The 27358-nt window shown below is 48.2% G+C and overlaps 2 protein-coding genes across 2 annotated transcripts in view; both read right to left on the bottom strand.

The window, feature by feature from the left end:
* The window catches only part of TBRG4 (transforming growth factor beta regulator 4), a 34279-nt gene extending 8481 nt beyond the window's left edge, over window positions 1-25798 (bottom strand). Inside the window, exons 1-9 of the mRNA XM_081163666.1 lie at window positions 25672-25798; window positions 20690-21183; window positions 16585-16908; window positions 14128-14299; window positions 13146-13303; window positions 10756-10866; window positions 8943-9087; window positions 5971-6216; window positions 3022-3133 (exon numbers count right to left, since the gene is read on the bottom strand). Coding sequence (XP_081019792.1) covers window positions 3022-3133; window positions 5971-6216; window positions 8943-9087; window positions 10756-10866; window positions 13146-13303; window positions 14128-14299; window positions 16585-16908; window positions 20690-21103 — 1682 coding nt within the window. The 5' untranslated portion in view covers window positions 21104-21183; window positions 25672-25798. The remainder of the gene's footprint in view (window positions 1-3021; window positions 3134-5970; window positions 6217-8942; window positions 9088-10755; window positions 10867-13145; window positions 13304-14127; window positions 14300-16584; window positions 16909-20689; window positions 21184-25671) is intronic.
* LOC308569582 (zinc finger protein 653-like) overlaps window positions 1-27358 on the bottom strand; it is a 99033-nt gene that overhangs the window by 20886 nt on the left and 50789 nt on the right. The gene's annotated exons all lie outside the window — the stretch shown is intronic.

Here is a 27358-nt window from a genome sequence, read left to right as displayed (position 1 = left end):
CAGAACTCAGCACCATCATGGACTCCCAAGAACATCTTCTGCCTCTTGAGAGCACCTGCCTGGCTGCCAGGGAGGCACTGCCCATAAATGCCCCTTAGGCAGGCTTTAGTCAATATCTGCAACATGCCCTTCTTAAGGATGGGTGGAGAAAGCTCACAAGGATTAGGGTCCAACACACGGCTTGCAGAAATTTAAATCAGTGTGCGGCCGGCGGGTTCTGTGCCGAATAATAATAATAATAATAATTTATTATTTATACCCTGCCCATCTGGCTGAGTTTCCCCAGCCACTCGGGGCAGCTCCCAATCAAGTATTAAAAACAATACAGCGTTAAATATTAAAAGCTTCCCTGAACAGGGCTGCCTTCAGATGTCTTTTAAAGATAGGATAGCTACTTATTTCCTTGACATCTGCTGGGAGGGTGTTCCACAGGGCAGGCGCCACCACCGAGAAGGCCCTCTGTCTGGTTCCCTGTAACCTCGCTTCGTGCAGGGAGGAAACCGCCAGAAGGCCCTCGGAGCTGGACCTCAGTGTCTGGGCTGAACCATGAGGGTGGAGACGCTCCTTCAGGTATACTGGGCCGAGTAGATACTCTACTCATAAACTCTTATCTCCAATTCTGTAACGAATTATTGTGTTATATATATCATTATGAGTTTGAGTTTGTAATCTCTTTTGAATGGATTAGTTTTTGTTACAATTGACTATTGATTTGAGAGTAGGGACCACTCCCACTATTGAAACTCACATTGGCCTGAGTTCTTATTTATAAATAATTTTTATTAACCAGCCAATCAAATCAAATTAAACCACATCACATAAGTTCCGAATTACAAAGCCGAATTTTAAATTTTGTTGGGGGGATCCATATTTCAAGATCCGAAGGGGGATTCTGATCATCTTCTTGCTACTGCATTAATGTCCAAATCAGACCAAATCAGTCCAAACAGAGTTCATAATTCTATCCAGTCTTATCTTACTGTTTCCACATCACATCTTGTTCATATATTTTCTTTTTTCTTTATGATCTCTTCTGATAGTCTCCTTAAGCCGATAAACACCAATATTAATCCTGTGTGAATTTTTCCGTTCTTCCAATCCTCAAATCGAGATGGCTTTCATATATCATCACCTCTTCATAGATAACATCGCTCTTTCCATCATTATCTCGCAAAACTGTCGCTCTTGAGTCCCTCTGAGGAGTTTCACCCACAGTATAAAAGCAGCTCTATTTCTCTATTTCTCCTCCCAGACTCAAAACCTCCGACAGAACTTCCCAATATGGCGACGGCAATTTTAACTGCGTCATTCCAGAGCTCTTGTACATTCCACGCTCTTCTTAAAACATGCTTTGGTTCGAAAGTTTATCTCCACACAGCCTTAAATCCACAGCTTAAGTCCTTAAAACCACATTGGCCTGAGTTCTTGGTGTGCCTTTTTCTAGACCAAGGGTACGCAGTGTGGGGTCCTCTAGATATTGCTGGACTCCCAACTCCCAGCATCAACGGCCAAGGAAGAGCAGAGCTGCAGCCGGGCAACACCTGCAGGGCATCAGGTTGTCTCTGTCTTTGTGGGCGAAATTTTGGTGCCCCCTCTAAGCCAGAGCCTACAGCTCTGGTGCGCCGTGGACAAGCACCCTGCCAGAATTTCCAAAATCTTGCGTCTTCCCCGGAAGGGCCTGCAAATACAGACCGGCTTCCTCTCCACTTGCTTTCCAGCACCAAGCGCAGAGTCTTGCCCTGAACCAGGAAAGACGACTTGATGCAATCACCCTAAACCTGAAAGGTCAATTCTGTGTCCAGGGGCAGCTGTTTACCAGCTCCATCTGGTATTTAGGCTGAGACTCTATCTGCCTGCAAACTGTCTCACCAGAGTGGTGCATGCTCTGGTTATCTCCCACTTGGACTACTGCAATGTGCTCTACGTGGGGCTACCTTTGAATGTGAACCGGAAACTACAACTAATCCAGAATGAGGCAGCTAGACTGTTGACTGGGAGTGGCTGCTGAGACCACATAACAGCGGTTTTGAAAGACCTACACTGGCTCCCAGTACGTTTCCGAGCACAATTCAAAGTGTTGGTGCTGACCTTGAAAGCCCTAAATGGCCTCGGTCCAGTATACCTGAAGGAGCGTCTCCACCTCCATCGTTCTACCCGGACACTGAGGTCGAGCGCCGAGGGCCTTCTGGTAGTTCCCTCACTGCGAGAAGTGAGGTTACAAGGAACCAGGCAGAGGGCCTTTTCGGTAGCGGCACCCGCCCTGTGGAACGCCCTCCCACCAGATGTCAAAGAGAACAACTACTACCAGACTTTTAGACAACATCTGAAGGCAGCCCTGTTTAGGGAAGCTCTCAACGTTTGATGCATTACTGTATTTTAATATTGTGTTGGAAGCCGCCCAGAGTGGCTGGGGAACGAACATTACGAAGAATGGAAGAAATTTAATGATTATTTAGTTAAATTTGTTAAGCTAAAATAACTGGAAATAGCATCCAGATACTTAGAGGGCTTAGGATTGTATCTATGTTAACTGATAAAATATGTTTAATACAAGAAGGAGAAGATTTAAAGATGTTAATGTTTAATTTAAAGGGTATTAAAATTGGGATTTGGGAAACCGTAATAAGGATATGCAATGAAATTCAACTAAGGGGAAACGAGGAAGTCGTTTTACAAAGTAAATAACTGTTATTTTCAATAAGGTTATGATTTATGTTTGTTATGTTTTGTTTGTTTTATGTTTTTGTTTGTCATTGATATTGTAAAAACTAATAAAATTTTTGTAGAGTGGCTGGGGAAACCCAGCCAGATGGGCAGAGCATTAATAATAATAATAATAATTTTATTATTATTATTATTATTATTATTATTATTATTATTATTATTATTATTATTATTATTATTATTATTATTATTATTATTTCTTCACCAGGACTACAACTCCCATCATCCCTGAGCCCTGGTCCTGCTAGGGCTCAGGTTTGAGAAACGCTGCCCTAACCAACAGCCCCGAAGACTCACCTTCTGGCCCCGGGCGGGAGATATTTAGATTCCTCGGACTGGGCCTGGCCAGAAGCTGTGAAGTCTGCTACAGGCAAGGGCTGGTTGTCTGCGTTAAGCACCATCTCGGCATCTGTGGACGGAAAAGGAAAGTCACTTCTGAGCTGGCAATTCTCCTGTGGGCAGGGGCTCTTCAGGCCCCATGGACCAGCCGATCGGCAGGGCTTTCAAACCCATTACCTGCCCTGCGTCTCATATATTGGTCGGGTGGGCATGGCTTAGCAAAAATGGCCACATGGGGACACCTGGTGTAGATTCCCCCCTGCTGATTAATTGGGTTGCTTTGCTTTGTTTTGGGAGTCACCCCGAACAACTCACTGCAAGGCAACGTCTGTGAAGCTAGCCTGATCTCCCAGCTCCTAGTCTGACACTCTAACCCAACCTTTTTCAACCTGTGGGTCCCCAGGTGTTGTTGAACTACAACTCCCATCACCCCTAGCTAGCAAGGCCAGAGCTCAGGGATGATGGGAGTTGTAGTCCAACAACATCTGGGGACCTACAGGTTGAGAACCGTCTAACCACTACACCCAACTGGCTTCCTAGAGTTCTTCGGCTATGGGACAGCTCAGTAAATTAAGAAGGTAAATAACTATGGGGAATGCAAAATGTCCCTTAGCAAAGGATCTGAAATATTTCCCTCGAAGCTTGAATTATTTTATTTGATGTCACATGGAAGAGGCAACAAGCTCGTTTTCTCCTGCGCTACAGGGCAGGACTCAAACCGATGGTTTCAAGTGACAAGAAAGGACTAAACATCAATAAAACTTTCCGACTGAGAGCTGTTTGATAGTAAAATAGTCTCTGTTGGGAGGATGGGGTTGTGTACCAGCTCCATCTGGTACGTAGGCTGTGCATGCTCTGGTTATCTCCCGCTTGGACTACTGCAACGCGCTCTACGTGGGGCTACCTTTGAAGGTGACCCGGAAACTACAACTAATCCAGAATGCGGCAGCTAGACTGGTGACTGGGAGCGGCTGCCGAGACCATATAACACCGGTCTTGAAAGACCTACATTGGCTCCCAGTACGTTTCCGAGCACAATTCAAAGTGTTGGTGCTGACCTTTAAAGCCCTAAATGGCCTCGGTCCAGTATATCTGAAGGCGCGTCTCCACCCCCATCGTTTTGCCCGGACACTGAGGTCCAGCACCGAGGGCCTTCTGGCGGTTCTCTCCCTGCGAGAAGCCAAGTTACAGGGAACCAGGCAGAGGGCCTTCTCGGTAGTGGCGCCCTCCCTGTGGAACACCCTCCCACCAGATGTCAAAGAGAACAACAACTACCAGACTTTTAGAAGACATCTGAAGGCAGCCCTGTTTAGGGAAGCTTTTAATGTTTGATGTATCACAGTATTTTAATATTCTTTTGGAAGCCGCCCAGAGTGGCTGGGGAAACCCAGCCAGATGGGCGGGGTATAAATAAATAAATAAATAAATTTATTATTATTATTATTATTATTATTATTATTATTATTATTATTATTATTATTATTATTATTATTATTATTGTGGTCTACAGTTCTATGATTCTATAATGCGTCGTAAACCACCCTGATATTTTTTCCTTAAAACACAAAGCAGTAAATGAATAATAATATTAGTAGCAGTAATGCAGCAAAGGTCCTGTTATTGGATCCACAAGGTACTACTAAGGTAAGGTAAAGGTAAAGGATCCCTGGGCGGTTAGGTCCAGTCAAAGGCGACTACGGGGTTGCGGCGCTCATCTCGCTTTCAGGCCAAGGCAGCCAGCGTTTGTGCACAGACAGCTTTCCGGGTCATGTGGCCAGCAGGACTAAACCACTTCTGGCGCAACGGGACACTGTGATGGAGGCCAGAGCGTATGGAAATGCCGTTTACCTTCCCGCCACAGCGGTACCTATTTATCTACTTGCACTGGCATGCTTTCGAACTGCTAGGTCAGCAGGAGCTGGGACAGAGCAACAGGAGCTCCGTCACGGGGTTTCAAACCGCTGACCTTCTGATCTGCAAGGCCAAGAGCATGGGTAAGCAATCTAAGGCGCGGGGGCCGGATCTGGCCCAATTGTCTTCTAAATCTGGCCCGCGGACGGTCCGGGAATCAGCGTGTTTTTACATGAGTAGAATGTGTCCTTTTATTTAAAATGCACCTCTGCGTTATCTGTGGGGCCTGCCTGGTGTTTTCATATGAGCAGAATGTGTGCTCTTATTTAAAATGCACCTCTGGGTTATTTGTGGGGCCTGGCTGGTGTTTTCACATGAGTAGAACGTGTGCTTTGATTTAAAATGCATCTCTGGGTTATTTGTGGGGCATAGGAATTCGTTCATTTCCACACACCCCAATACAGTCTGCCCCCCCCACAAGGTCTGAGGGACAGTGGACCGGCCCCCTGCTAAAAAAGTTTGCTGACCCCTGCCCAAGAGGCTCAGTGGTTTAGACCACAGCACCACCCGTGTCCTTATAAGGCACTACTACAGTATTCACAACCTATGCACCCAAGTGCCGCCCCCAACTTGGCTGTTGGGTGAAGTGAGATACAGTGGTACCTCGGGTTAATAACTTAATTCGTTATGGAGGTCCATTCTTAACCTGAAACTGTTCTTAACCTGAGGTACCACTTTAGCTAATGGGGCCTCCTGCTGCCGCGCGATTTCTATTCTCATCCTGAAGCAAAGTTCTTAAGCCGAGGTACTATTTCTGGGTTAGCGGAGTCTGTAACCTGAAGCGTCTGTAACCCGAGCTACCACTGTAGAGATCTGGCCCCCTGGGACAAAAATGTGCCCCCTCCCTGTCACCCAACGGCTAAGGGGACCCTTCTGTAGGTGGGGCAAGATGTTGCCATTCAATGAGGAGGCCTCCACAGATATTTTCCTCTGCAAACGGCCTGCCCTCCAGTGCCCCACGCTGCCCCCTACAACAGCACAAAGAGTGGGGCTCACCAAGCAGCCAGCCGCAGTCGGTGTCCACCTCAAAGCGCACTTTCGCTGGGTCTCCCGCAACCACCTGCAGCACCTCCCTGAGGCTGCTCTGAAGGGGGGTGAGCTTCCTGCCCCCCTGGAGCCACTTGCTGCCCAGGGCTTCTGGCGGCAGGAGGGGCCCTGCGTAGTCAGCGCACTCCAGGCAGGCGGCGGTGTTGACGTGGATCAGTTTGAGCCGGTAGTTGTGTCCTTTCGCCGAGGGGTCGTCTGCCGCAGGTGGAGGAAGGAAAAGGAAGAGAGAAAGAAAAAGAGAACGGTGCAGAATGGTGCAGAATGCCGCGGCGAGACTCCTCACGGGGTCCTCGCCGCGGGATCACATTCACCCGGTGCTCTACCGGCTGGACTGGCTCCCAGTGGAGTACAGGATCAGGTTTAAGGTGCTGGTTTTAACCTTTAAAGCCCTATATGGCCCAGGACCCTCGTACCTACGGGACCGCCTCTCCTGGTATGTCCCACAGAGGAACTTACGGTCTTCAAACAGAAACATCTTGGAGGTCCCAGGCCACAGGGAGGCTAGGGTGGCCTCAATCAGAGCCAGGGCTTTTTCAGCTGTGGCCCCGATCTGGTGGAACGCTCTGTCCCAAGAGACCAGGGCCTTGCGGGACTTGACATCTTTCTGCAGGGTCTGCAAGACAGAGCTGTTCCACCAGGCCTTTGGTCAAGGCACAGCCTGACTCCCTCCTTTGGCAATCTTCACAGAACTCTAGCCCAATGGTTGCCATCAATTTGATTTGAATTCATTTTATATTGAAATGATTTTAGAATGTTGTTTCATTTTATTGTTGTTAGCCACCCTGAGCCCGGCTTCGGCTGGGGAGGGCGGGATATAAATAAAAATTTATTATTATTATTTATTAGACCATCTTAAGGAGCTACTGGACACCATTGGCAAATGTGATGGCCTGGGAATCAGATTCAGAGGCTGAACCGGAGGAATCCCAGCCTGCACAGGAGTCCCCGCCTCCAGAACCAGCCGAGCCGGGGCTGGGGCCTGAGCCTGAAGGGTCCTCACCTGTGCCGGATCCTCAGGTGCAGGCACCAGCTGAGTCTGCTCTGGCTCCGGAGGTGATGGAGGACCCATTGCCTGCAGGTGCTCCACTCTCAGCCCCGTCAGGGGAAGGTGAGGTTGCCTCTGGGTCTATTATTATTATTATTATTATTATTATTATTATTATTATTATTATTATTATTATTATTATCATTATTTTAGTGGAAGAGGTGTTCTTGGGTCTTCTTTGGGTTTTTTTGTTTCTAATACATATTTTGTTTTTGTATTGTAATTTTATGCCGTGAACCACCCAGAGATCTATGGGTATAGGGCAGGATACTAGTGCTAATAATAATAATAATAATAATAATAATAATAATGAAATAGCAAGATGAATGAATAAAGATGGAACCCAACACAGCAGGTACAGTGGTGCCTCGCAAGACGAAATTAATTCGTTCCGCAAGTTTTTTCTTCTTGCGAGTTTTTCGTCTTGCGAAGCACGGTTTCCCATAGGAATGCATTGAAAATCAATCAATGCGTTCCTATGGAGACCGTCCGGGGACAGAGGGGAAGCGCCGCGCGCCTTCCCCTCTGTCCCCGGACCTGTTTTAAAGCAAGGGAAGGGGCAGCGGGGAGAATCGCTTCTGCCCGTTGCCGCCCCTTGGTTCAAAAGCGGTCCGGGGAGAGAGGGGAAGGCGCGCGCGCCTTCCCCTCTGTCCCCGGAGATTGCGGGGCTGGCAATGGGGAGAAGCGATCTTCTCCCCGCCGCCCCTTGCTTCAAAAGAGGTCCGGGGACAGCGGGGAAGACGCGCTGCGCTTCCCCGCTATCCCCAGAGCTTGCGGGGCAAGCTTCGTTTTGCGAAGCAAGCCCATAGGGCAATGCGTCTTGCGAAGCGGCTAAGAAAACGAAAAACTCCTTCATCTAGCGAGTTTTTCGTCTTCCGAGGCGTTCGTCTTGCGGGGTACCACTGTACTTTCTTTGCGCTAACCTAGAGCATGAGCGCTGTGCATACCTCAGTCGTTTCAGTGGGGCCTGAGCTGGAGAAGGGCTATACAGGGCCCCATAGGCAGCCCCCTCCTATCCTATCCTCAGATGCGTCCCAAGAACTCTCAGCACCCTACATGAACCACAGTTCCCAGAATTCTTTGCGGAGTGAGGAAGCCATGGCTGCTCAAAAGCGGCGTGACGCTGCTTTAAATGTAGGGCACAGATGGAGCCTTAGATCAGTGTTTCCCAACCTTTTTTGGGCAAAGGCACACTTGTTTGATGAAAAAAAATCTCGAGGCACACCACCATTACAGCCCCGTGACGTCAGCGCGCAGCGTCACGCCGGGAGGGACGCACGAAAGTGTAAGTTTCAATTTTTTTCCCTCCCCCTTGCCGGGGAACCTCCAAGCTTTGGGGGGGGGGGGAGGAGGCAGCAAAGCGAGGCAGGAAGGAGAGCGCGGCTTGGCTGGGTGAGCTTTGGCAGGGGCAGGGAATGAGAGCCGCGAGGCGGGCGCTGCGGACGGAGGCGCTGCCCGCCGAGCTCGCAGGCAGCCAGGCAGGCAGACGGCGAGAGCCCCGCGCTGGGCGGCCTCTCCTCGCCGCCGCCGCCCCGCCTCTCGCCGCCCGACTCGCCCGCCTCCCTCCAGGCAACATCTCGCGGCACACCAGGCAACATCTCGCGGCACACTAGTGTGCCGCGGAACAGTGGTTGGGAAACACTGCCTTAGATAATATATGAGCTCTGTGCCAAAATCCTTGGGGAGCAGCGCCACCTAGCAGTCAGATTCCCAACTCCAGGTCGGTCCTGAAAGGTGAAGGGAAGAGGCATCTGAAAGGGGTCCGCGGCCAGGGTAGGGTCAGAGTGCCCACTGCTAGGAAGCAGTTTTCCTGGTGCTTGGATGCTTTCCCCACCTCCTCCCCACCCAGGTCACTCGTCCCCTCATCTGCTCATACCTAAGAAGCGAGTGCGAAACTCCGGCTCCAAAACTTTTTGCAGATGGGAAGCCTTCGCTTGCTGCAGAATGCAGAGGGACCACACCAGGTCAAGAAGCAGGTAGGGGTCTAAGTCATCCAAGTTGTTGTCCATCCCTCTGTGGACCTGGAAAGGAGGAAGAAGCGGGTTATTATCATTAGTAGTAGTAATAGTAGTAAAGGGTAAAGGGACCCCTGACCATTAGGTCCAGTTGTGGCCGACTCTGGGGTTGCGGCGCTCATCTCGCTTTACTGGCCGAGGGAGGCGGCGTACAGCTTCCGGGTCATGTGGCCAGCATGACTAAGCCGCTTCTGGCGGACCAGAACAGCGCATGGAAATGCCGTTTACCTTCCCGCCGGAGCAGTACCTATTTATCTACAGTGGTGCCTCGCAAGACGAAAAGAATCCGTTCTGTGATTCTCTTCGTCTAGCGGTTTTTTCGTCTTGCGAAGCAAGCCCATTGAAGGATTAGTGGATTAGCGCTATTAGCGGCTTTTAGCGGCTTATCTGCTGATCGGATCAGCTGATAAGCGGCTTAGCGGCTTAGAAAAAGGGGGGGAGGGGGGAAAACCAGCAGGAACTCGCAAGACATTGTCGTCTTGCGAAGCAAGCCCATAGGAGATTTGTTTTGCGAAGCACCTCCAAAACGGAAAACTCTTTCGTCTAGCGAGTTTTCCGTCTTGCGAGGCATTCGTCTTGCGGGGCACCACTGTACTTGCACTTTGACGTTCTTTTGAACTGCTAGGTTGGCAGGAGCAGGGACCGAGCAATGGGAGCTCACCCCGTCGCAGGGATTCGAACCGCCGACCTTCTGATCGGCAAGCCCTAGGCTCTGTGGTTTAACCCACAGCGCCACCTGCGTCCCCAGTAGTAGTAGTAATATACTGCCCTTCATCCGTAGATCTCAGAGCGGTTCACAACATAAGAATACAAGATAAAAACACAAAATACAGTGGAACCTTGGTTTCGAGCGTAATCCATTCCAGAAGACCATTTGACTTCCGAAATGTTTAAAAACTGAAGCAGTGACTTCCGGGTTTTCGGCTTTTGGAAACCAAAACTTCCGACTTCCGAGACTTTCGAAAACCGAGGTTCCACTGTACATAATACAAACAAGGTCATAACAAACCCCTAGAAACTAATAATAATAATAATAATAATATTAATATTTATACCCCACCCATCTGGCTGGGTTTCCCCAGCCACTCTGGGCGGCTTCCAACAAAACACTAAAATGCAATAATCTATTAAACATTAAAGGCTTCCCTAAACAGGGCTGCCTTCAGATGTCTTCTAAAACTTTGGTAGTTATTTTTCTCTTTGACATCTGGTGGGAGGGCGTTCCACAGGGCGGATGCCACCACCGAGAAGGCCCTCTGCCTGGTTCCCTGTAATGTCACTTCTCACAATGAGGGAACCACTAGAAGGCCCTCAGCGCTGGACCTCAGTGTCCAGGTAGAACGATGGAGGTGGAGACGCTCCTTCAGGTATACAGGACTGAGGCCGTTTAGGGCTTGAAAGGTCAGCACCAACACTTTGAATTGTGTAACCCTCTTTCCCCTCCTACAAACACAATCAAAAGGGGATAGAATGTTAGTCTCTTGGGCGGGGCGGAATACCTCTAGGCTGGCATTTGAGAACCTACTTAGAATCATGTAATCGCAGAGGTGGAAGGGACCTCCCCAGGTCATCTAGTCCAACCCCCTGCGTTGCGGGAATCTCAGCTAAAGCATCCCCGGCTGATGGCTACATTCTCCCTCCCTCTGCCCTCCCAAGATGAATAAAGGACTTTACTGTGCTATAGAAGGCGTCTCTGCAGCTCGGATGGAAGTTCAAGCGAGCAAAAGCGAGGACGACGTTGCTAAGGTGGACCAGGGAGTATTTTTCGGCGTTGTCCACGGTATGCTAAGAAAAGAAGCACAGGGGGAAAGCAATTGAGTTCATTCATTTCAAACGGTTATAGTTTAGCGATAAATATAAAGACTAGGACTAGCCGCCTGAGAAATAGTTTCTACCCAAACGCGATTTTGGTTTTAAACGCATTGTAAGGAGCCTGTATGGGAGTATATTGAATTTTAAAGTGGGGTATCAGAGTTTTTAGGGGGCTAACCAGGTTTGGATAGCTGGGATTGCAGGATTATTGGGTTTTGAATGTCATATGTAGATTATTCAATTTCGTTGTTCTGTTTGGGACAATGGCAATAAAGATTATCGTATCGTAAATGAATCAGAAACTGCTTGAATGGGAACAGAAGCCCCACCACTTTCACCCTAGAATATTTTCTTTGCTTGGTTAGCTCTCCAAGCCCCAACACAGACCCCCTTTTCACTCCACACTCTCAAAGACCAGCCTAACACTTTGAATCAACACACGAATAACTTCCTCCTCCTCCTTTCTTACTTTATTTTGTGTGTGTTTCTGAGTCTCTGACAAAAGCCACCCCCACTCTTTTTAGCCTTTTGAAAGAGATCCTTTCTTTACACTTCAGTTCAGGCATAGGCAAACTCGGCCCTCCAGATGTTTTTTGGGACTACAACTCCCATCATCCCTATCTAACAGGACCAGTGGTCAGGGATGATGGGAATTGTAGTACCAAAACATTTGGAGGGCCAAGTTGGCCTACTCCTGCTTTAGTTCAAGATGCATATGTCCTGCCAGATTTGCTGCCCTATTGTACTTCTAGCCTCGCTATCTGAAGCAGCATTCAGATGGCCTCTCTTCTCATGTAATAAATCAACTTTTCTTTAATCTGTGTCTGTGTAAAAGTTAAAAGGTAAAGGACCCCTGGATGGTTGAGTCCAGTCAAAGGCGACTCTGGGGTTGCGGCGCTCATCTTGCTTTCAGGCCGAGGGAGCCAGCGTTTGACCACAAACAGCTTTCTGTGGCCAGTAAGACTAAACCGCTTCTGGCGCAACGGGTCACCGTGACGGAAACCATAGCGCACAGGAAAGCACATACAGTAGTACCTCCAGTTACGAACGGGATAGCTGTCAACTTCCCCCTTTTTTAAAGGGAAATTCCCTTATTCTGAATAGGATTCCTCGCAAGAAAAGGGGAAAGTTGACAGCTATGGATCTGTTCCATAGGCCTGGCCGTATCCCAAAAATTTCGTAACCGGAGGACCGCTTCTGCGCACGTAGCAAACTCACTTCTGGGTTTGCTGCGTTCGCAACCCGAAGATTACGTTACCCGAAGGTAAAGTAACCCGAGGGTCCACTGGATTCATAACCGACACAGAAGGTCCTATACTTCTTGGTAGCATGTGCACAGAAACGTGAATTCTGGACACGCATGTGGGTCCAGACACATACCTGGAGACATACCTTGGGCCACACCCACCACGGGTCAGTAATAATAATAATAATAATTTATTATTTATACCCTGCCCAACAGGCCGAGTTTCCCCAGCCACTCTGGGCGGCTTCCAATTGAGTGTTAAAAACAATACAGCATTAAATATTAAAAACTTCCCTAAACTGGGCTGCCTTCAGGTGTCTTTTAAAGATAAGATAGCTACTTATTTCCTTCACATCTGAAGGGAGGGCGTTCCACAGGGCGGGCGCCACCACCGAGAAGGCCCTCTGCCTGGTTCCCTGTAACATCACTTCTCACAATGAAGGCCCTCGGCGCTAGACCTCAGTGTCTGGGCAGAATGATGGGGGTGGAGATGCTCCTTCAGGTCTACTGGGCCTTTGAGGCCGTTTAGGGCTTTCAAGGTCAGCACCAACACTTTGAATTGTGCTCGGAAACGTACTGGGAGCCAATGCAGATCTCTCAGGACCGGTGTTATGTGGTCCCTGTGGCCACCCCCAGTCAGTGGCTCCTAGGAGGCTGCCCACGGGAAAACAGAGCCCTCAAACTAAAACAGGCTTCACAGCCTGGCACTGATGAGTCAAAGAAGAGTTTGGATTTGATATCCCGCTTTGAGGAGTCTCAAAGCAGCTAACAATCTCCTTTCCCTTCCTTGCCCACAACAAACACTCTGTGAGGTGAGTGGGGCTGAGAGACTTCAGAGAAGTGTGACTGGCCCAAGGTCACCCAGCAGCTGCATGTGGAGGAGCGGGGAAGCGAACCCGGTTCACCAGATTACGAGTCCACCGCTCTTAGCTACTACACCACGCTGGCTCAAAGGAACAGGGCCATGGGACGTGGGGGTTTGCCTCCACCTCTGCCCCTTACTCACCTGCGCAAAGGCCTCAAAGAGGGGCAGGTTGAGCCACTTGAGGTAAGCGAAGGACTTCAGGCAGCGCACCACGTCCCCAGGGGACAGCTCTGGCACGCGGGGATGGAGGTCTGCGGCGATCTTTTGGAAGACCTGGGTCTGGTGGAAACCCAGTTTCCCTGAAGCAGAGAGGAGGAAACAGCAGTTGAGAGAAAAAGATGCCGACTGCAGAAGAGGAACCTGGATTATTATTATTATTATTATTATTATTATTATTATTATTATTATTATTTATACCTCACCCATTTGGCTGAGTTTCCCCAGCCACCCTGGGCGGCTCCCAACCGAATACAGTGGTACCTTGGGTTACATACGCTTCAGGTTACAGACCCTTCAGGTTACAGACTCCGCTAACCCATAAATAGTACCTCGGATTAATAATAATAATAATAATAATAATTATTATTATTATTATTATTATTATTATTATTATTATTATTATTATTTATTATTTGTACCCCACCCATCAGGCTGGGTTTCCCCAGCCACTCTGGGCGGCTTCCACAAAGAACTTTGCTTCAGGATGAGAACAGAAATTGTGCTCTGGCGGCGCAGCGGCAGCAGGAGGCCCATTAGCTAAAGTGGTGCTTCAGGTTCAGAACAGTTTCAGGTTAAGAACAGACCTCCAGAACGAATTAAGTTCTTAACCCGAGGTACCACTGTATTTTTAATATTCTGTTGGGAGCTGCCCAGTGTGGCTGGGGAAACCCAGCCAGATGGGAGGGTAATAATAATAATAATAATAATAATAATAATAATAATAATAATAATAATACACACCCTCTCCAGCCCCTGTACCATGGATGGCAAGTGGCCAGGGAAGGGAGAATGCTGTCTGCAGAAGCATCTGTATGCTGTCTCTGCTTCCCGGTGCGTAAAACTCTTTACTGGGCATAAGGGTTAAAGGGATGCGCCCATTTTTTAAAAGGAAGTCGCCGCTCACCGTAGGCAAAAGCCAGGTCCAGGAGGATGCTGGTGCTGAAAGTGAAGTGCTTCTGGACCAAGTGGTATGAGATTGCCCGGAGCAGAGGGATGGACCGGCGGTTCTGGATCGCCAAGGCAACGGCGACTCTCCGGGTGTCCTCGGGGGTGAACTGCTCAGCCAACTCCAGGCTCTATTGGCAAAGAGGATGGAGGTGAAAAATGGATGAAGGTCTAACCCAGGGGGAGATACGCTATTGGCATATTTCACCCCAAATGGAAACCTTCCTTGCAACTTTCACATTGGTATAAAGCATGGGTAGGCAGACTAAGGCCCGGGGGCAGGATCCGGCCCAACCGTCTTCTAAATCCGGTCCGGGAATCAGCGTGTTTTTACATGAGTAGAATGTGTCCTTTTATTTAAAATGCATCTCTCGGTTATTTGTGGGGCATAGGAATTTGTTCATTTCCCCCCCTCCAAAATATACCATATTTTTTGCTCTATAAGACTCACTTTTTCCCTCCTAAAAAGTAAGGGGAAATATGTGTGCGTCTTATGGAGCGAATGCAGGCTGCGCAGCTATCCCAGAAGCCAGAACAGCAAGAAGGATTGCTGCTTTCACTGCGCAGTGATCCCTCTTGCTGTTCTGTCTTCTGAGATTCAGAATATATTTTTTCTTGTTTTCCTCCCCCAAAAACTAGGTGCATCTTGTGGTCTGGTGCGTCTAATAGAGCAAAAAATACGGTAGTCTGGCCCCCCTCAAGGTCTGAGGGACAGTGGACCAGCCCCCTGCTGAAAAAATTTGGTATAAAGGTTTAGCAGTAGCTGAAAATCTAACTCACAAATTACAATTTGCCAGAGGTTAGGAGGACCCTGGTGAAAGTCTATGCTGTTTGGTGCGATTTTATCTTATATGCAACTAAGGCAGACAACACAGGACTTCTCCTCCACAGTACAAAGTGAAATTTTGTTTTCCTTATAGTCTTTAGTACTTTGCCAACCTAATCCTAAGTCTCTCTCAGGCACACTGTGCTGAGTTTTGGTACTTCTGCTATATCTATTGTATCAGTTGGTTTGATTTACTTTGATATCTTTTTAAAGAAAAATGATTTCGCTGAAAATCCCAGGTGGAGCCACCTCTTGAGATATGGTTCAATAATATTGGGGATATAGAGCTAGTTCAGAACGATGAACTGGGCTTAGAAGAGCTGCAAATGGGGTTGTAAAGGAAAATGCCTTTGATGAAACCGGATCTCCTTTGTTTTCACATGCAAGGGGAAAAGAAAGCTCTCCCACCAGCCTCACAAACCTGTCTGTGAAGCGCCTAGATCAGCCTTTCTCAACCTGTGGGTCCCCAGATGTTGTTGGACTACAACTCCCATCATCCCTGAGCTCTGGCCTTGCTAGCTAGGGGTGATGGGAGTTGTAGTTCAACAACATTTAGGAACCCACAGGTTGAGAAAGGCTGGCCTAGATGGACTGCCAATGTTTTAAAACCATATAGAATGACTTGTCTGGCACCTGCTTCATATAATACAGGCAAGGTGGTCAAAAAACTGTTCTATTTTCTCAGGTTTTAATCAACACGTTGTGGCTGGTTTTCCGAGCTACTCTGGAACTGTTAGTATTACACTATGTACTGCTTTGTACAGTGGTACCTTGGTTCTCAAACGCCTTGGTACTCAAACAACTTGGAACCCAAACACTGCAAACCCAGAAGTAAGTGCTCCGGTTTACGAACTTTTTTCAGAAGCCGAACATGCTCCGCTTTGAGTGTTACGCTTCCGATTTGAGTGCCACACTCCCGTTTTATGCTGAGGTCTGTCTGTTTTTACTAATTATTTTGCATTTTTGCGGCTCTTTTGCGTTTTGTTTCTGTGACTGTGTGGAACCCAGTTCAGCTACTGATGGACTGATTGTGTGACCGCAGGACATCGTTTATTGCTTTCATTTTATGGATCAGTGGTCTCATTAGATAATAAAAAATAATAGTTTTTTATTTATACCCCGCCCTTCCCGGTTCAAAAACCGGGCTCAGGGCAGCCGACAACAAATTTAAAACACTTTAAAACACTTAATTATGAAGACAGCATAAAATACCGCATAAAAACAGGAATGACAATAAATTTCAAAATTCAAAAATCAATTAGATAATCCCCAGGCAGGGCTAGCTGGCGGAATTGGTCCTACTTGGGCCAGCTGCCCAATTCATGTTCAATTGCTGTTTTAGGGGTTGTTTTTAAAAGTCTGGAACGGATTAATCCGTTTTGCATTACTTTCTATGGGAAATCATGCCTTGGTTTTGGAACGGACTTCCGGAACAGATTAAGTTTGAGAACCAAGGTACCACTGTACGGTATTGTGTGTTTTATTGACTTTGTACGTAGCCATTCAACTGCATTTTAATAATAAATAAATCCCGTGCATCTCCTCTCCCTTCACCCCCGTGTGTCGGACTGTACCGGTTCCTGCCTCTACCTTATCCTCCAGTCTCTCCATCAGTGCTGGGGAGAGGGGCCCCACTTTCGACATCAGCATCACCACCGTCCTGACGTCCGAAATCTCCGTCCAACGCAGCTCGAGATGCTTCAGCACGTCGCTGAGCAGCTCGCTCGGGTGTTCCTTGGGGACGCTGCCGGCCACGTGCTCAGCCAGGAAGGCCAGATTCTTGAAGGTCAATCGCCTCAGCCGCCAGCGCACCTCCTGCTCCACCGAGCGCATCTCCGGCCTGCTCCGCTCCAGGCCCAGGAGGTCGAGGCTCTTGAAGAGGTTCACCAAAGCCGTGTTCCATACCTGAGTCCCCTGCACACAAAAGAAGATTGATGAGAGCAAGAGGAAGATATTTAGCTCTCCCAGAAGCAGAGCGTCTCTGCAAATGTAGTAAACAAGAACCTGATAAACAGGTAAAGGTAAAGGGACCCCTGACCATTAGGTCCAGTCGCGGACGACTCTGGGGTTGCGGCGCTCATCTCGCTTTATTGGCCGAGGGAGCTGGCGTACAGCTTCCGGGTCATGTGGCCAGCATGACCAAGCCGCTTCTGGCGAACCAGAGCAGCGCACGGAAATGCCGTTTACCTTCCCGCCGGAGCGGTACCTATTTATCTACTTGCACTTTGACGTGCTTTCGAACTGCTAGGTTGGCAGGAGCAGGGATCGAGCAACGGGAGCTCACCCCGTGGCAGGGATTCGAACCGCCGACCTTCTGATCGGCAAGTCCTAGGCTCTGTGGTTTAGCCCACAGCGCCACCCGCGTCCCATGATTCCTTTAATACAAGCAAACAAAATACAATGAAATTTAACAGTCATTTGCCCACATTCTTTCCCCACACTCTGCCGAGCGTTGACTTCCTTCCCTCCCTTCAACTGGCTTTCTTACTTCAGTTACTTTTACACCGTTTCTTATTGTATCCTACCTACGTCATAAGATTTATTTCATCCCTGCCAGAGTCTTCAAATTTCTACAGTTATTACTTATACATTCTATAAATTTGCTCCAATCTCTTTGGAGTTTTGTTGCCTCCTGATTTCGGATCCTACAGGTCATTTTGCTAGTTCTGCAGAGTCAACCATCTTGGTCTGGGAGGCAGCACCGATCCTGAATGCCAGTTTCTGGAAAGCACAGACGGGGAGAGGGCTCTCGCACTCGGATCCTGATGCGGGCTTCCCATGATGAGCATCTGGTTGGCCCGTGCGAGAACAGGATGCTGGACTAGGTAGGGGCCTGATCCTGCAAGCTCCCATGTTCTCCTGCTCAAATTCTTCTGGATAAAGAGGCTTCACCCCCCAGTCCCCATCTCCCATCTCGGGGTCAGGGAACCCTACCCCACCAAGTCCCTTGTAACCCACATCCTGTGTCTCCACTGCCTTTTTGGCCACCTTCTTCCTCTTATTGTTACATTCAGTTTAGACCAGAAGGTCGTGGAAGAGAGTCCTTTTAAGGGACCCTGCTACTGGGATTAGCTACACTAATTCATCTGAGGAAATTACAGTGGTGCCTCGCAAGACGAAAAGAATCCGTTCTGTGATTCTCTTCGTCTAGCGGTTTTTTCGTCCTGCGAAGCAAGCCCATTGAAGGATTAGCGGATTAGCGCTATTAGCGGCTTATCTGCTGATCGGATCAGCTGATAAGCGGCTTAGCGGCTTAGAAAAAGGAGGGGAAAGGGAAAAAAACCAGCAGGAACTCGCAAGACATTGTCATCTTGCGAAGCAAGCCCATAGGAAATTCGTTTTGCGAAGCACCTCCAAAACGGAAAACTCTTTCGTCTAGCAAGTTTTCCGTCTTGCGAGGCATTCGTCTTGCGGGGCACCACTGTAAAGGGGAAAGTCCATTATTTGAGGAAAAGGAATTTTATTTTCATACAGAAGTTGGTTCTTTCACACAGAGGTCTTGACTGATGAACACTCATCTCACATAATTTATCAAGTTCATGGCATGGCAGGTTTGCATTAATCTTTTGAAACAGTCCCCACTTCTAATTTAAGTGTTCATCATATTATTAATTTGCCTTTGACATCAGTTTCATGTGATCCCCACACTAGCCCTCCTCTGGTGTCACAGCCATGAAAGGGCAACATATAGAAAAGGGCTGTAGGAGCCTATCCCTGTCATCAAACGGCTCCCTCTGGATTCCCCCTGTCCTTGTATAACTTCTGTCTGCAGCAAGGGACATTTTGTATCTGTGGAGGCTTCCTGCTTATTCAGAGAATGCTGTAAGACTTAATTACAGGAGTAGAAAAAGTTTCTTTCTTCTCCGAGGTCTTGCAGGAGCTCAGGCCTAAGAGCAGAAATACATTTTGATACGGGCTACCTTTCACCTGCCACAACGAATTTTTATTTGTCCCCGTTCAGAAAACTGGACTTTGACCAGGGAGGACCTCATTCACTACTTGCAAACAGAAGAATAACTTTTCCTCTTGGGGTTGTTGTGAGGGGAAGCCCAAGGAACTGCAAGCCTCTTTGCAAGTTAACTGATACCAGTTACAGCTGCCTTCAGTCGGCGGTTTTGTCTTGTGTTTTTATGTTATGAACTGCCCTGAGGTCTACACTATAGAAATCAAATAAATAAATTTCGAATAAATTTCACCCTTCTTTGTAGCTAGCTGCTCGCCATAAGCCTCTAACGAAAAAAGCTCAATGTTAGAATCAAGAAAGCAAATTCATAAGTGTGAAATAAAACAACATTTACATCCTGGTGTTCCTCCAAGGACCACACCACATGCCCCCACTCCCCATTTTACCCTCACAGCAACCCCATGAGGTAGGTTAAGCTTAGAGAGATCACGATTGGCCCAAATTCTCCCACTGAGCTTTGTAATAATATAATAATATAACAATAATAATTTAATATTTGTACCCCACCCATCTGGCTGGGATTCCCAAGCCACTCTGGGTGGCTTCCAACAAAGACAAAAAATAAACTAAAATGTCACACATTTAAAACTTCCCTGAATAGGAAGATGTCTTCTAAATGTCAGGTAGTTGTTTATCTCTTTGACATCTGATGGGAGGGCGTTGCACAGGGCGGGCGCCACCACCGAGAAGGCCCTCTGCCTGGTTCCCTGTAACCTCACTTCTCGCAGGGAGGGAACTGCCAGAAGACCCTCGGCGCTGGATCTCAGTGTCCGGGCAGAATGATGGGGTGGAGACGCTCCTTCAGGTCTACTGGGCCGAGGCCGTTTAGGGCTTTAAAGGTCAGCACCAACACTTTGAATTGTGCTCGGAAACGTACTGGGAGCCAATATAGGTCCTTCAAGACCGGTGTTATGTGGTCTCAGCGGCCGCCCCCAGTCACCAGTCTAGCTGCCGCATTCTGGATTAGTTGCAGTTTCCGGGTCACCTTCAAAGGTAGCCCCACGTAGAGCACATTGCAGTAGTCCAAGCGGGAGATAACCAGAGCATGCACCACTCTGGCGAGACAGTCCGCGGGCAGGGAGGGTCTCATCCTGCGTACCAGGTGAAGCTTGTGACCCCATTAAGGACCAGGGAGTCCCCCACACCCGCCTGTCTCCCAAGAACAGTATTTCTGTCTTGTCAGGATTCAACCTCAATCTGTTAGCTGCCATCCATCCTCCAACCGCCTCCAGACACTCACACAGGACCTTCACTGCCTTCACTGGTTCTGATTTGGAAGAGAGGTTTGTAGCGGAGTGGGGATTCGAATCCACGCAGGCTTCAGGTTCCTTTCGCTGAAGCCAGGCGAGCAAGACTCTCTTGGCTTCAGCAGAGAGGGAGAGATGCGCAGCGCCCCTTCAGCCAAGCGGGAGGAGGAGAAGTGGAAGGGGCTCCATATCTCCTGCCGCTTCGCTGAAGAGGCGCTGTGAAGAGAGGGGGAGATTTTTTTTTCTTGTTCTCCCCCTCTAAAACAAGGTGCATCCTACGGTCTGGTGCGTCCTATAGAGCGAAAAATACGGCATCTATAAGAAAGAAAGAAAGAAAGAAAGAAAGAAAGAGAGAGAGAGAGAGAGAGAGAGAGAGAGAGAGAGAGAGAAAGAAAGAAAGAAAGAAAGAAAGAAAGAAAGAAAGAAAGAAAGAAAGAAAGAAGCAGCCACCGGACTGTTTTCACTTACAGGCTGCGGAACCCACCTGCCTGTGTATAATCTGAAGCAGGTCTTCGAAGCGCACATCCCGCAAGATGCTGTCGGGGTCCAGTTTCTTCTCCGCCACTAGACGGGAGAGTCGGGAGATTATAACGGCCGCTTGGTTTGCGCTGACGGCGTAAAGTTCCTCCAAGCGCAGGAGATCCTCTGCGGTGGACGCCGAGTTGATGATGTCCTCCAGCTCACTGCGTTCGGGGGGAGCCCTGTCCGCCTGCTCCTTGACTGAGAGTTTGTCTGTGGGCCTCGAGAGGCTAAAAGCGGTCAACGGGGCGGAAGGGGTTTGGGACGGCCCTCTGGCCATCGCCATCTTGCTTCCCGCGGACACCATGTGAGCTCGGGCGCACAAGGGGGACGAGAGCCTGTAGAGCCGATACCAGCGGTGCAACAGCTTGGCAGCCATTTTGTAGCAAGGCCCACGGGGAACGAGGAGGAGGACGAAGGGGAAGAGCGCTGGGCGAGCATCAACTCATCTCCAAAAAGCTGGATAAGAACAGGGAGAAAATGTGAAGGCAGCTCGTGAGGACTTTCCATAACTTATTTATTGATAAAAATATTTGTATACCACCATGTCATGAAAGGGACGCGGGTGGCGCTGTGGTCTAAACCACTGAGCCTCTTCGGCTTGCCGACCGGAAGGTCAGCGGTTCGAATCCCCGCGACGGGGTGAGCTCCCGTTGCTCGGTCCCTGCTCCTGCCCACCTAGCAGTTTGAAAGCACACAGGTGCAAGTAGATAAATAGGTACCGCTCCGGCGGGAAGGTAAACGGTGTTTCCATGGTCATGTCGCCAGCATGACTAAGCCGCTTCCTGCAAACCAGAGCATCGCACGGAAACATCATTTACCTTCCCGCTGGAGTGGTACCTATTTATCTACTTGCACTTGGACATGCTTTCGAACTGCTAGGTTGGCAGGAGCAGGGACCAAGCAATGGGAGCTCACCCCGTCGTGGGGATTCGAACCGCCGACCTTCTGATCGGCAAGTCCTAGGCTCTGTGGTTTAACCCACAGCGCCACCCGCGTCCCAATAAAAGCATAGAAAACTGTTAAATGCAGACATTGATTCGCCACTGGCTTTGGTGCAAACCAAGTCAGGGTGCAATCCTGTACTCATTTGCCCAGAAGTAAGTCCCTCTGAACTCAGCGAGACTTTTTTTCTGATTATGAATGGATAAGATCGTGTTGTCAAGATTCTCGAATGGTGGCAACAATCCGCCACGGGACTTACTGAGGAAACATTGCTGTGTCAAAATACCTGTCCCCTGGGGCTCAAAGCATTAAGAGAAAATCAATGTGATTAACCCAACCAGCAGATTACAAATATGGATTTTGAATTAACAGAAGAGACCCTCAGCGAAAAGGACTATTATGCTTCGAGTGCTAGCATAGGCAGATCAAATGGAACAATTATTTAATTGCGTAAGAGCAGAGGTTTCCTAAGGGGTAAGGAGATCTTGGGCAGTGTGTCCAGCAATACCGCATGCCTATACAGTGGTACCTCGGGTTACATATGCTTCAGGTTACATACGCCTCAGGCTACTGACTCTGCTAACCCAGAAATAGTACCTCAGGTTAAGAACTTTGCTTCAGGATGAGAACAGAAATCATACTCCAGCGGCGCGGCAGCAGCGAGAGGCCCCATTAGCTAAAGTGGTGCTTCAGGTTAAGAGCAGTTTCAGGTTAAGAACGGACCTCCGGAACGAATTAAGTACTTAACCCGAGGTACCACTGTACAGCACAAGAGTAGTTTTGTTTCTAACTTTAAGGAACTAGTATAAAAAAGGCTGGTGTACAGTCATATAATGTGCAATGTCATTTGGCTTGTCAGACCGACTCAGGAAACTGAAGCTGCTAGTGATGGTTAATATCCACAGTAGGGACTTGCCGCCCTACCAGGCCATTTTGGCAAAGCCTCGCCACCACATCATATGAGAACATAAAGCCCTGAATATCTTGGGACCAGTTTACCTACGAGATCGCCTTACCCCACATGTGCCCACTTCGATTAGCGTACTAGGCACTACTGCAGGTGCCCTATAACTCGTTCAGCATCTGCAAGAACTCAAATGGTTAATGTGGCGGCACCTGCACTTTGGAACTCTCTGCCTATTGACAGCATCTTAAAAAGCAGAGACATCACCTTGCCGACAAAGGTCTGTATAGTTCAAGCTATGGTTTTCCCAGGAGTGATGTATGGAAGTGAGAGCTGGACCATAAAGAAGGCTGATCGCCGAAGAAGTGATGCTTTTGAACTATGGTGCTGGAGGAGACTCTAGAGAGTCCCATGGACTGCAAGGAGATCAAACGTATCCATTCTGAAGGAAATCAGCCCTGAGCGCTCACTGGAAGGACAGATCCTGAAGCTGAGGCTCCAAGACTTTGGCCACCTCATGAGAAGAGAAGACTCCCTGGAAAAGACCCTGGTGTTGGGAAAGATGGAGGGCACAAGGAGAAGGGGACGACAGAGGACGAGATGGTGGGACAGTGTTCTCGAAGCTACCAGCATGAGTTTGACCAAACTGCGGGAGGCAGTGGAAGACAGGAGTGCCTGGCGTGCTCTGGTCCAGGGGGTCACGAAGAGTCGGACACGCCTAATGACTAAACAACAACAACAACAAAGCCTATTGACAGCAGGCCAGACTTCACATAACTCTTTTCAGCACCTGCTAAAAAACATTGCAATTTAGAAAGTACAGGTACTTTTAATCTGTTTTAGTATTTTGTGTGTTTTAAAGCATGGCTGTTATTATTTCCCTCAGTTTACTTGCTTTATCTTCTTGCAAACTGCTTTGAGGTTTTTTTAAAACAATCAAGCGCTACATAATGTTTTATTAAATAATAAATACATAAAAACGTGACTTCAGCTGCGGGGCAGGTGAAGACACAGCTGGGCTTAAAGAACTCCTGATCAACAGCACAGCACTTTGCAAGCCCCGACAAGCAGTTAGTTGTTGGTGCTGCCTTTGATTTCAAATTACATGGGCAAAAACTGGTTGCCTGGTATCGCTATGATGTCAGGTGATTGACAGGTAAGTAGCCCCACACATCTGTTAAACTTGGCCTACCGGAGTGGGGGAGATCAGGACTCACTGGCCAATTTCAATTCCCCGTTCTGACTGATAGGATATGCTGCAGATGCAGAACTCCTGAGTTCAAAATTCACTTTTGCGGTAAACTCCCTCCCAGTTCCCCAGCCCTATTCAGTCCTGCTGTTTGCGTGGAAATCCCACATGAGCAGAAAAGCAACCTCCACCCCACACATCCCTATCCACAGCACAAGTCAGACAGAGGGCCTTCTCGGTAGTGGCGCCCACCCTGTGGAACGCCCTCCCATCAGATGTGAAGGAAATAAGCAGCTATCCTATCTTTAAAAGACATCTGAAGACAGCCCTGTTTAGGGAATTTTTAATCTTTAATGCTGCCTTGTTTTTAACACTCGATTGGGAGCCGCCCAGAGTGGCTGGGGAAACTCAGCCAGATGGGCGTGGTATAAATATTTTTATTTTTATTATTTTCCTGCAAAAATCACGACTACAGTGGGTACCTCGGGTTAAGTACTTAATTTGTTCCGGAGGTCTGTTCTTAACCTGAAACTGTTCTTAACCTAAAGCACCACTTTAGCTAATGGGGCCTCCTGCTGCCGCTGCGCCGCCGGAGCACGATTTCTGTTCTCATCCTGAAGCAAAGTTCTTAACCCGAGGTACTATTTCTGGGTTAGCGGAGTCTGTAACCTGAAGTGTATGTAACCCGAGGTACCACTGCATATTGCACAGGAATTTCACTGGGTCAAAGGTGGGGCATCCCCTCTTCAGACTTCATTCTCCAACTTTTGTGGGGTGACAGCAGTTGGGGCACATGAGAAAGAGAGAGAGAAGAGGGAGAAACTTTCCACGTTCATCCCCACCACCTCTTCCCCCATATAGGATATACACACAACGCACGCCCCCGACCCAGATAAAGGCTTCCCTCCCAGCCTCTCCCAATGCACAACACATGAGTCGCTGGGAAGAAGCCACTTTGCGGAGTGGCTCCTTGCAGGACTTGACATCTTTCCGCAGGGCCTGCAAGACAGAACTGTTCCAGCTGGCCTTTGGTTTGGACTCAGTCTGACCCTTACATTTCTGATCTATGGGCTACTATTAAAATGAGGCTGGATTTTAAGTTATATTTTAACCTGTATTTTAAATTAGTTTATTTATTTTATTTTATTTTGTAATTTTACTGGTGTACGCCGCCCTGAGCCCGGCTTTGGCCGGGGTGTAAATAAAAAATATTATTATTATTATTATTATTATTATTATTATTATTATTATTATTATTGCAGTGGTACCTCGGGTTAAGTACTTAATTTGTTCCAGAGGTCCGTTCTTAACCTGAAACTGTTCTTAACCTGAAGCACCACTATAGCTAAAGGGGCCTCCCTCCCGCTGCTGCCACACGATTTCTGTTCTCATCCTGAAGCAAAGTTCTTAACCGGAAGCACTATTTCTGGGTTAGTGGAGTCTGTAACCTGAAGCGTCTGCAACCCGAGGTACCACTGTATTTTCATGTTGCTTTTTTTGTGCGCGCTGCTGTCGCCAGAGATCGGGGCGCTGCTGCCTTTTGCGGAAGGAAAGGCGGCACCAAAGCAATGCAAAGCGAGTATATAATTGTATGATACTTTGGTATTGTTATAATGAGGCTATTATTGGATTGACATTGAAAATTAATTTAAAAAATTATGTATCTCTATAAAGAGAGCCTAGGGGCAGCGGGACGGGCTGAGGCCCTGGAGGGGAATGCGATGGCGACAAGGAGGCCCCGAACCCCGCAAGCCAGGAGGGAATAAAGGGGGGAGGGGGCGGCCCCCCCCCAAAACCGGCAGCCCCTCCCCCAACCCCCCAACACGTGACAGGCCGGTTTCCTGCCCCGCCCCCTCCTCTTCCTCCTCCGCTTCTCCATTATTCTATTTTAATCGTTCTCGGTCCTCACCCTCCCGCGGCTTCAGCTCAGGTTCTGGGCCGCCGCCGCCCGGCCTGACCTCAACCGGCTGCCCGCGGGTGCACTGAGGCGCCGCCAGAGCGCCGGGAGAGGGGAGCGTCGCGCGCCGATGGCGTCACTTCCGTCGCGCGCGACGGTTCCCTTTGAAAGGTGCACCGTAGACTTTTTTTGTTGCAGAGGTGTTTTCCTGGTTGGGGGAATCGATTTTTTTAAAGTTTATTTATTCAGTGGGACTTGCTTCGGGGCGGGGTACAAAGTTAGGAAATAAACATGTATTCTGAGGATTGGGCTGCGGGGGGGGGGGAATATTTTACATATATATGTAATATATATGTAATTATATTATATATATATAATATAATATATATATATGTAACTATATTATATATATAATACATATGTAAAATGTAATTATATTATATATATATATATATATATATGTAGGTTTTGGTGTCTTCGGGTGTCTTCCCGTGTAAGAGTTGGGGTGTCTAGGCGACGTTTCGACGAGGTCTCACTCGTCATCTTCAGGCTGGTGCTTTCGGCTTCTTGTTACTAGAACAGAGCAGGATCTCAGTGTTTGAGTTCCTATAAATACTGCTGAGGGGGTGTGGTGTATAGCCTCCAACGTTCTGGGCAGAGAGGAAGTTCCCAGGTTAGTGTGCTTTTTCTTCTTTTGTTCATTAATTATTTGAGGGATATCTTGAGTGATTACTTGAGTGATATTCTGAGTACCACTTAGGAGGGTCATTAGGTGTGGATTAGTTGCTAAAGCTTTCGTGTCTTGACCTCTTGACCTTGTGAAGAGTTTTTCTGAGAAGATGGTTGTACTGCACTTAGTTGTGCTCTGGCTTGGCTTCGTGTATAGGGGCGAGCTGTGGTTTTGTGCCCTGTGCCAGCCAGATCTGTGTAGGGATTGCAGGGGGGTGCAGCATCCGGAGGTGCCACTATGGTTTGGCTACTGGATGGTGTCTGTAATTTATCTGTGGAGAGGGTCTGGGTTTGGGTCTGGTGTGGTTGATTGGAGATGGCGTTCTGTGTGCCTCTGGTTCTGGTGTCGGTTTTTGTGGGGAGGGCTAATTTCCAGATGTCTGGCAGGCGGGACGTGTCGTCACGCTTGTTCATGTTGTGAGGGTGTTTCTCTATCTCGATGGCTTCCATGATTATTCTCTTGTGGTGATGTTCCATGTTAAAGAGCAATTTGGAATCTGCAAAATTAATTTCGTGTCCTGTTTCTTTCGTGTGTTGGTAAAGAGAGGAAGTTTTTTCTTCTTTTTTGACGGCATTCTTGTGTTCTGCGATACGTGCATTTATTCGTCTGTTTGTTTGTCCAATGTACGTGGCTGGGCAGACTTTGCAGGGTATTTCATAGACCCCTTGGTTTTCTAACTGGATTTTATCTTTTGGGTTTCTGAGGATATTGGCTATTTTTTGGTTGGTGCAAAAGGCTGTTTTGATATTGTGTTTATGGAGGATTTTGCTAATTTTATCTGTAGTGCCCTTGATATAAGGAAGGAGGGCCATGCCATTGTTTTCTTCTGTGTCTTGGTTTTTGGGGGGTGTTTCTTTTTGGATTAGCTTCGTAACCCTGTTTTGCTGGTATCCGTTGGCGATTAACACATTTGAGAGATTCTGTAACTCAGTTGTCAAGTGGTCTTTGTCAGCCAGGCGTTTGGTTCTG

The sequence above is a fragment of the Podarcis bocagei genome (assembly GCF_964188305.1).
Source record: "Podarcis bocagei genome assembly, chromosome: 12".
Taxonomy (NCBI): domain Eukaryota; kingdom Metazoa; phylum Chordata; class Lepidosauria; order Squamata; family Lacertidae; genus Podarcis; species Podarcis bocagei.
Note: the sequence above shows the minus strand (reverse complement) of the source record. Positions and strands in the feature narration are given on the sequence as shown.